This window comes from Schistocerca nitens, chromosome 3 (assembly GCF_023898315.1).
Source record: "Schistocerca nitens isolate TAMUIC-IGC-003100 chromosome 3, iqSchNite1.1, whole genome shotgun sequence".
Classification (NCBI taxonomy): domain Eukaryota; kingdom Metazoa; phylum Arthropoda; class Insecta; order Orthoptera; family Acrididae; genus Schistocerca; species Schistocerca nitens.
Genome location: NC_064616.1, coordinates 157208767 through 157219368, shown reverse-complemented (window position 1 = coordinate 157219368; position 10602 = coordinate 157208767). Strand labels below are relative to the sequence as shown.

The following is a 10602-nucleotide window of genomic DNA, read 5'->3' as shown; positions in this document are numbered from 1 at the left end:
TTGAGGTACTCTGATGAACGGATGTACACTTGTCAGTCAATACGCAGTTAGGGAAGTGAGACAGTGCTTATCAGCAAATTTTTTACGTATTCATAACAAAATTCCCGAATTTACTGACCCCAGTGAAGTTCACGCCCTCAAATTATTCTTTGTACCGAGAAGTGGTTAAACCCGAAGTAGAAAGTTCCCAGATACTTAGCAAGTCATGGGCCGCGTACCGGAAAGACAGCTTAAACCCCTTAGGAGGGAGAGAGTTCACTGCACTTGACAAAAATACTGTCTGTACTGACGTCGAAGCAGAGTATGACAATGAAGTTCTAAGTTATCTGGTCGTGATTAACAAGTCTAGATGAAACGAAGTTAATTACTTGATGTTTTTACTGGCTATCCGATTCTGCTGTGATAGTTCTATAGCCAGCCGGAGTGGCCGAGCGGTTCTGGGCGCTACAGTCTAGAACCGCGCGACCGCTGCGGTGGCAGGTTCGAATCCTGCCTCAGGCATGGAAGTGTGTGATGTCCTTAGGTTACTTAGGTATAAGTAGTTCTAAGTTCTAGTGTACTGATAATCTCAGCAGTTAACTCCCATAGTGCTCAGAGCAATTTTGATAGTTCTATAGTCATTCAAATGATATATACTGTCAGTAGAGATGCCCATATCATAGAATGCGGCGGCTTTACTCAGCCGAGTGTAGACTGGGACATCCATGGATTGATTGTGGGAAGGTACAGACAGACAGTCTTGCGAAGTACTTTTGTACACGTTTTTGGAAAACTGTCTTGAGCAGCTAGTTCGGCAGCCCATATACAGTGGAAATATCTTAGATCTGGTAGCTACAAAGAGGCCGAAACTTATCGACAGCGTCAGTACGAAGACGGGGATTCGTGATCATGATATCATCATAGCGACTATGGTTACGAAAGTTAACAAATCAGTCAATAAGGCTTTATCTAGAAAGAGCAGATAAGCAGTTGTTAACATCTCACTTAGACAATGAAATTACGTCATTTAATTCCAATATGATGGATGTAGAGGAATTATGGGCAATGTTTAAACAGATTATAAATCGTGGTCTGGAGGACTACCTGCCAAGTATGTGGATTAAGGACTAAAAACGACCCACCATAGTTTAACAACGAAATACGGAAAATGCTGAGGAAGCAAAGGCTGCACCACTCTTTTTTCAAAAGAGAACACACAAATGATGATAGGCAAAGGTTAGTAGAGATTTGTGCGTGTGCGAAAAGATCCATACAACGACTACGACCGTCATACCTTAGTAAAAGATCTGACGAAGAACCCGAGAAAATTCTGGTCATATGTAAAATCAGTAGGCTGGTCTAAGGCTTCAGTTCAGTCACTTGTTGATCAGTCTAGTGTGCAAAACGAAAGCCCAACTTTTAAGCTTCTCGTTTAAAAAATCGGTTACACGGGAAGATCGTAGAAATATACCGTCGCGTAGAGAAACAACTGAAAGAGTTGAAAAAAATAAGTCGCCAGGTCCGGATGGAATCCCAGTTAGGTTTTACAAAAAGTCATACCTTGGTAAAAGATCTGGCCAAGAACCCGAGAAAATTCTGGTCATACGTAAAATCACTAGGCTGGTCTAAGGCTTCAGTTCAGTCACTTGTTGATCAGTCTAGTGTGCAAAACGAAAGCCCAACTTTTAAACTTCTCGTTTAAGAAAACGTTCACGCGGGAAGATCGTAGAAATATACCGTCGCGTAGAGAAACAACTGAAAGAGTTGAAAAATCAAGTCGCCAGGTCGGGATGGAATCCCAGTTCGGTTTTACAAAGAGTATTCTATTGTATAGGGCTCTTACTTAGATTGCATTTATCGCGAATCTCTCGCCCAGTGCAAAATCCCAAGCGACTGAAACAAAGCGCAGATGACATCTGTATATGAGAAGGGCAAAAGTTAATACCTGCAAAATTACAGACAAATATTCCTAACTTCGTTCTGCTGCAGAATCCCTGAACATATTCTCAGTTCGAATACAATAAATTTCCTTGAGATCGACAATCTTATGTCCACGAATCAGCACGCTTTTAGAAAGCATCACCAGTGCGAAACTCAGCTTGACTTTTCCCCACATGACATACTGCGATCTATGGCTGAAGGACAACAGGCAGATTTCATATTTCTAAATTTCCTAAAATCATTTGGCACGGTTCCCCAATGCAGATTGTTAACGAAAGTACGAGCATATGGAATAGGTTCCTACGTATGTGAGTGGCTCGAAGACTTGTTAAGTAATAGAACCAAATATATTTGCCTCGACGGCGACTGTTCATCAAACACAAGGGTAATTTTATCGTCAGGATTGCTCCAGGGAAGTGTAATAGGAGAGCCATTATTTTCTATACATGTAAATGATCTGGCAGACAGGATGAGAAGCAACCTGCCGTTGTTTGATGATGATGCTGTGTTGTATGGGAAGGTGTCGAAGTTGAGTGACTGCAGGAAGATACAAAATGACTTAGACAAAATTTCTAGTTGGTGCGATGATTGTCACCTAGCTCTAAATGCATAAAAATGTAAGTTGATGCGGATGAGCAGCTGAAATAACCCCGTAATGTTCGGAGACAGAATTAGTAGTGTTCTGCTTGATACAGTCAGGTCGTTAAAATATCTGGACGTAACGCTGCATAGCGATATGAAATGGAACCATGATGTGAGCATTATGGTATGGAAGGCGAATAGTCAACATCAGTTTATTGGGAGAATTTTGGGAAAGTGTGGTTCATCTGTACAGGAGACCGCATATAGGACGCTAGTGCGACCTATTTTTGAGTAATGCTCGAGTGTTTGGGATCCTACCAGGTCGGATTAAAGGAAGACATCGAAGCAATTCAGCAGCAGGTTGCGAGATTTGTTATCGGTAAATCCAAACAACACATAAATGTTTCAGAGATGATTCTGGAACTGAAATGAGATTCCCAGAAGTGAGGGCGACGTTCTTTTCGAGGGACACTATTGAGAAAATTTTGAGAACCGGCATCTGAAGCAGACAGCAGAACGATTCTACTGTCGCCAACATACATTTCGCATAAGGGCCACGTAGACAAGATATAAGAAGCTGAGACTTATATGGAGGCATGTAGCCTATATAGTCGTTTTTCCCTTGCTCTATTTTCAAGTGAAACGGGAAAAGAAATGACTAGTAGTGGTAGATGATGTCCTCTGCCACGCATCGTACGACGGCTTCCTGAGTATGTATGTAGATGTAGATGTACATGCAGACGAAAAACTACTGACTTTAAGTGAAGTATTGAAGTTTGATCATAGCAAGATTGTCATATTTCAGTTTGGTAAGGACTGAATTGAGATATGCTGAAAACATGAAGAATTACATACTAAAGGTTCAAATGGCTCTGAGCACTATGGGACTTAAGTGCTAAGGTCATAAGTCCCCTAGAACTTAGAACTACTTAAACCTAACTAACCTAAGGACATCACACACATAAAGCCCGAGGCAGGATTCTAACCTGCGACCGTAGCGCTCGCGCGGTTCCGGACTGTAGCGCCTAGAACAGCTCGGCCAGCCCGGTCGGCTACATACCAATTATTTCTCAGATTCAGATATACATAAAAAAAGCATAAATTTGGAAGCAAGATGTTAGAAATCACAGAAAATTAGTGATGTCAAAACCACATTATTTGCCAAGAGTGTGATTATATGGAAGGACAAGAAATGAGACCAAATTAATGACTTGAAACATTTGTGTGGACACAAAATTGAAGTACCTTACACTTACATTCTCTGTTTTCGGTTAGAGACTCAGTGATTAGGCCGTGTGACGTATTTTCTTGTTTTGTGTGTAGCATTATGCAAAAAGGCAAGACCAGGTTGTTAATCAAGAACCAGTTTTAGGCGATAAAGTAGCACTTGACGAAAGTCTTAATAAGGTATCAATAGAATAGGACAATAATATTCAAAACAGCAAAACTAGGTAGTTAATCAAGAACCAGTTTTAGGCGATAAAGTAGAACTTGACGATAGTCTTAGTAAGGTATCAATAGAATAGGACAATAATATGAAACTGTTGCAACAAGGCAGCAGTAGCTGTAGATGTGAGCAATGTTTGGAGTTCGTTCAGATTTCGACCACAGATAACGTTTGAGTTCTAAGAACAATTTCTTTCAGCAACTAAAGAGATGCATGAAGGAAAAAGTTAGTAATTAACATAATTTTTTGGGTAGTAGAACTGAAGCATCAAAGAGTGAACCGTAAAATTAATTAGGTGGCAGAATCTTGGTATAAAAATGATTTAGGTGGTACAACTGATGCAACATTGATGGACTGAAAGAGTTAAAAATGATTTTTTTTTGAAAAACGGTATTGAGATCACGAGGCCAAGAAAATATTTTGCCGCTGAATAATAGCACAAACAGTCCGATTCTCAGCTTAATTTAGTCGAGAATAATATTATAAAAGTACAGTCAGATCACATAAATGAAGTTGAAAACATTTATATTGTAAAAGATTATTTACTGTCGGAAGGAACTGAAAATGTAACTTTTAGTGCAGAAGGGTTGGCAATAGTGAATAATATTTGTCAAAAAATTGATACACATGTTACGAACAAACCTGAAAATTTTATTGATATTGTGCCCGTAGAGTATGCGAATGTCAACAAAGGTAGAGGTAAAAGATATGCAAAGATGTTGAAATATCGAAAAGCAACAGTAAAGACAGTTTATTTAAGTAAATGTGAAATGATAGAAGTTGCATCCAATAGCGACGCATGGCTTCTAAAGCAGAAAGCAGAAAATGAGAGACACAACAATATTCAAGTAAAAATAGTTTACTTAACTCAATAAGTTGCTCAACACAAATGCAGTCAGAATTTTATTCTCTATACACGTCATGCAGTGTTCTTGAAACCGTGTCAGCTATGTTACCAAGCGCACACCATTTGTTTGGGCCACGTAACATTATATTGTGTTACAGGTCTTACGTGTGTGAGGGTGTTCCAGTGTAATGCCACGTGTTTAGGAGATATGCCCCACATGTGCACTTAGTTTACTGGCTAAGGCCCATGCGATTCAAATGTGCTTGGTACGGGCCGCGGTCGGTCAAAAAGTGAATCATGCCGTGGGTTGCATCCACACGCTCCGGCTTCAATCATATCCGTAGAATGGGGGAGAAGGACGAAAACAGACGGACTTTGTTGGCCGCCTCCCACACCCGTTGCTGTGTGTCAAAGCTCCAGATGTTTAATTGACGCATGTCTACTATGTTTTCTCTGTTATTTCTCGAACCTTTTCGTATCTGCTCCTCTTTATCCATTTGCCACTGCTCTGTGGCGGATAATGATGTTAATGAGGCAAATTCTCAGAACTCCCCACAAGGCTTCTATTGATTTGGTGCTGAAAGCACCCAACATCCTGAGTAGTATGCTCCTCTGTCCTCGCCTCATTGTGTTTGTGAAGATCACTAGACACAGACGGTGCGCTCATGCGCTAGCTGCAAGCGTACTATCGATTCCAAGAGAGCTGTATGATACGTTAGTAGTGTCTTCAAGGGTAGTCTGTATTGTGTGGTATTTAGCCTTGCAGGTTTGTGCACCAGTTTCGTCGCGTTATCAACTGCCAGTCTTGTGTACACATTGAAAGTAAGTTGTTCCTCAAACTGTATTACTACATATCGTATTACTTGTTTCTTATTTTTGTGTTAACATTATCTAGTTTAACAACTGAGTTCTGTTTCAGTGTCCCTTTGAGTAATATATATACTGATTTGTTTGCAGCTATTTTGAGTTTGTTTTGGCTACACCAATTACTTATACTTATGACAAGTTGGGTAGTCTTGTTTTCTATGTGTATTCGTGAGTTTACTAATACAACAACTAATAAGTCATCTGCATAAGTGACCTGTCATCCACATCCAAGTTGCTTAGCAGTGGCTTGATACCAACGTCCCAAAATATTGGTCCACATACTGAGTCTTGCGGGCATCCTTTTGTTATTTTCTCAACTACTTTCTGTTGTCCTGTTGCCCACTCTCTTGTCCTATTTTTGCATTAATCTTGTGATCTGTTTTACAGGGTAGTTGATAATTGCATCTGCATCAACCTAGCGAACAATGCAGGCCATCAAAGGTCATCAAAAACACCTACGACGTCGATTAAAACTGCAACTGCATAGTTATCGTTTTTCGTGTGTATTATTTCTAATGCGCGGTTGATTGCATCACCTGTTGATCTTTTTGCCCTAAAATCGTACTGGTGTGGACTTAGGCCAAAGTCGATCACGAAGGAGCCGCTATTGCACTTTACCCAATGTGTTTAGGAGGCAGATTGGCCTGAATGTTTTGGAGTGCCTGTCCTCTGATATCTTGATAATGACCATTTTTGGCTGTCTTCCAAAGAGCACGATTTCAAGGAAGAGGCGTCGTTTAGCATGTCCATTAGAAACGGGGTGTTCAGTGTGACAGTATTATTGTTTCCGAGAGTATTCCATCTGGGTCGAGTGCTTTTCTATTTTTAAGGCTATCTATTGCTAGCACTACCTCTTCACTGGCGAAAGGGGTGGTAACGTCGCCAGTTTCGTAAATATTGCTCATTTAGTCACGTACGTCCGCATGGAGATGTTGGTCATGTGTTTCTTCATCATCAGTGAGGAACTTGCTCAGAGGATGCTCTGCCGAGCATATCCAGCTCTGTGTTGTCGCACCGTCTGCCCTTTTTAATGTTGACAGACGTCTTGGGGGTCTTAATTCTTTCCGTATATAACTTAAACGGCTCTCCTCAAATGTTATGCTGTAGTTGTGTTTTAACAAAGTTTTCTAAAAGGTATTGTCTCGTTTTTTAGTTTTCTTGTATTTTTCTTTCGTGTCACGATATAGTTCAAGTCTGAGTTGTCGCTCTTGTGCTGTCTTGGTTCTTTGGTAGTATCTTCTTTTGTCACGTGTGGCTTTCCGTAGTAGTCTACTTGGCGTTGAAGTTGACACGTCCCTGTGCTCCTATAATGTACTTGTAGACTTTAAGTTCAGACCCTCTCCCTGGGTGTACATGCTGCGCCCAAGAGGTTGCAGAGCTCACGTTTGTCGGTTGAGAGGACTACAGTTCAGAGGATCATCTGGTCCTTGTGCTCAGTCGTCTGGTAGCATATTGTATGCCTGTTTGCATGACTCACAAGGGGAGGCCACGACGTTTGGAACGCGGATTTACTGCACAAACTTCGTACACTTGTAGGACTCCATGAGGACAACAAAGTGTGTACTTCTCAAGTGTTATTGAGAAAATCGCTAGATAATTTAGGTCGTCCAATATGTACATGCGCGTGGCCATTTTTACAAAGAAGCGGTGGCAGCCGAGTGGTTAGCTTTCAAGCACCATAGTCACTGTATCTCTGGATCGAGCCCCGATCGTCAGTTTTTTTATTTTCAACACAGTCATTTTCTTTACCATTTATATTACAATTGATATAATGCGAAAAATCCGATTACGCTGAATCATACGATAGTTTTGGCGAGTTCTTAGATCGATTTTCAAGTGTTGGACTTGTTTAGTGCTTTTTTCGCGGAGAAACCCGTGTGCGGGTATGTGGAGGGGCAGGGACTGCCGATGTAAAGGAAGCTGAGGGGAGTCTGTCAGTGGACAACATTCCGTCAGTAGTGAGTAAGGCACGTAATGTGGTGGTATTCGGATTTTAGGTGGAAGAATCCAAACAAATATGGACAAATTAAGGCTATACATGGTGACATGGAATGTGGCCACCGACAACCAGAAGAAGATGTGGAAAAGATGTTGGGAATCAATAAAATGACTGATGACTTGTTGTCAGATTTGTATGCTATAGGTCTTCAAGAAGATAAGTCGCAGCCTCAGAACATTCTGATGGATGTCATATTTGATGATCCCTGGACCAATGTTTTCAAAGATGTATTAACAAAACGTGACTACATAAAGGTGAAGACCATAAGACTCCAAGGAATTCTTCTAATTTTGTTTTGTCTTACAAAACATTTGCTGCGTGTGAGAGATATGGAGACACAGTACACAAAAACTGGTTTAGGAGGTATCTGGGGCAACAAAGGAGCTGTTAGCATTAGATTAAATATATATGGCTGTTCCTTGTGTATAGTGAACTGTCATTTAACTCCGCATGACCCCTACCTGCAAGAAAGGGTTGCTGACTATAACACAATAATTAGGAAACAGATCTTCAAAAAGAGAGAGACAAGTCACATACTTTATCATGATTATGTATTTTGGATCGGCGACTTGAATTTTCGCTTAGAAGAAAATCCAGCTTTGAGAGCAGAGAAAATTGACTCACTTGTGAGGAAAGGTGATCTCAAAACCCTTTTACAGAAAGATCAACTCCATCAAGTAATGAACAGTGGGGATGCTTTCAGTGAGTTGACAGAAACATTACCAACATTCCCTCCCACATACAAATTTCAGTTTTACTCTTCGACTATCATTTGAAGAGACGGTCATCTTGGACAGACAGAATTTTGTATATTGTGAATGAAAATGCTTATGAAAACATGACACTTGAAGTGGAACAGCTCTCCTATGATAGCTTTTCACAATATATTCAGAGTTATCACAAGCCTGTTATGGCAGATTTTCTAGTAAAGGTGTTCAGCGATCATGAAGAGAGCTTTGTGACATTTGAAGAAATTGGTGTCTGGTGTACGTCACGTGATAATCCTGCTACATACTTAGTTCCTTCTGGTATAGAACCAGCATTTTGGGACTGGATTGGAGTGTATAAGGATGGTTTTACAAGCCTCGATGACTACATCTCATACTCATATGCTCCAAGACTGACTGTAGATGTGAGAGCTGAAGATGGTTTCCAGGTGAAGAAAATAACATTCTCAGTCTGCACTCTAAAGACAACAGGTCTTCATCGTCTTATATATTTTGGAAGCAATTCAGGAAGTATTCTAGGAATGAGCCAAGTGTTTGAAATCAAGAGTACTGATTCAAGCCACTTGCATAATGGTTTTGATAATGATGAGACCTGAGTGTGTTTTTGTAGTATAAAATGCGTTATTTATTTGTCTGTCAGCTGTGAACTTAAGTTTTGACAGTACATGCAATGGCTGGAGTCATTGCTGGTCGTTTGTATTGAATGTACAGTGTGAGACAGCATTAAATAGTTACTCTCTTTGTGATGCAATATTTTTGTGTAAAAAAAAGCTATTTCATCTGTTGAAGCACATTGGAGGCTGATACAGAATGCTGTTTTATACTTCAGCTTAAATGAAGCTTCTTATATTGATAGTTCCATTAACACAGCGGGCTTGTGTTTGTAGTGTTTAAAACTCACTTGAATTGGATAGTACCTGTTTTGGCATATTAGCCGTGGCTCCTAGTAACTATTAATGCAGTGTTGTTGCTTTCTACGTCTTACAATTCATTGTTAGATTTCAAATTATTGCTCATTGTTCTAAGATCCAAAAGATAAACTTGAGATATGTACTTACAGTATGTAAAATAATTAGTTATTTTCATGCATGTTTGGCTGTTTCTACTGGCCTTCTTAATATAATTAACCTAAATAGGAAATTTAAATGTCTTCAGACATTGGCAGTCCATAATCGCACCTGTAGTAAGCTAACACGTATTGCCAGTACTTTACGTATGTTTTTGGAACAGTACATGTCACTATTTTAACCTTTTTGTGACAGTATTTTGTGCAGAGCCTCTAGAAGAGTTTGTGGTGGGAAATTAATTGTATATGAAACAGATGTGGTGCATTTACTTTATATTTTGTACACTCTAATTCTTAAAACAAAGAATAAGTGTTCACATGTACTTTCAGTATTTTGATATCACAGTATCTGAATTTGCTGTTAGTCAGTCCTATGCATTCAACACAAGTTTTCATGTAATCACAGTAGATAATATGTTGTTGATTTAAGAAATTATACGGTGCAGTACCTGACTGCTTTAACTGAAAGAAAGATTTTATTTTTGAGTGTAAATTATACCACTGCTTTTTGCAAGGATCACAAATTTAAGCATAATTCATTATTTTGCCAGTGTTCATTGCAGGTCCATTTGACTCTCTTAGTTTCAGAACTATAGGAGTAGTCCTTGCACACCAGTTAATTCTTAATTAGAATTTTGTTATACTAGAAACTCTCTCTGTGTTGAATAATACTTCTGATTAGCATTAAAAGTCTAAAAAACAGTTGTGTTCAGTCTGTTTTCTTTTTTATAGTGAAAAAAAATTATAGTTTGCAATTTTTGTCATGTGTCATAAGCCTGTGGATTATTTATGTTTTTATTTTTTCCATCTTCTTGGAAAGTCCAGTAATTTGTTACAGTATAAATGTAGAGTTATTCTTGTGGACATTATCAGTGTAAAGAAAGACAGAGGAGAATATGTCATGGAGGATTTGCCAGTCTTTCATAAGCAGCTTTAACAGAGCTCCAAAGAGATATTTTTATTAAAGAATTTGGTGATATTTGTCACTTTTTCCAGTACGAATTGTGTTTCTTTAATTTAAAAAAAAAGTGGTTCGCGCTCAAGCACCGTAGTCACTGTATCGCTAGATCGAGTCCCGATAGCCAGTTTGTTTTTAGTTTCAACACAGTCATTTTCTTTACTATTTATATTACAATTGATATAATG

The 10602-nt window shown here is 39.3% G+C and overlaps 1 protein-coding gene across 1 annotated transcript; it reads left to right on the top strand.

Moving 5' to 3' along the window:
• The first annotated feature begins 7674 nt into the window (after positions 1-7674).
• Positions 7675-8986, top strand: LOC126249117 (phosphatidylinositol 4,5-bisphosphate 5-phosphatase A-like). The gene is given in 3 exon segments (XM_049950768.1): positions 7675-7720; positions 7723-8424; positions 8427-8986. Coding segments are annotated over 3 exon segments (1302 nt in total). The 5' UTR covers positions 7675-7680.
• The last annotated feature ends 1616 nt before the right edge of the window (positions 8987-10602 follow it).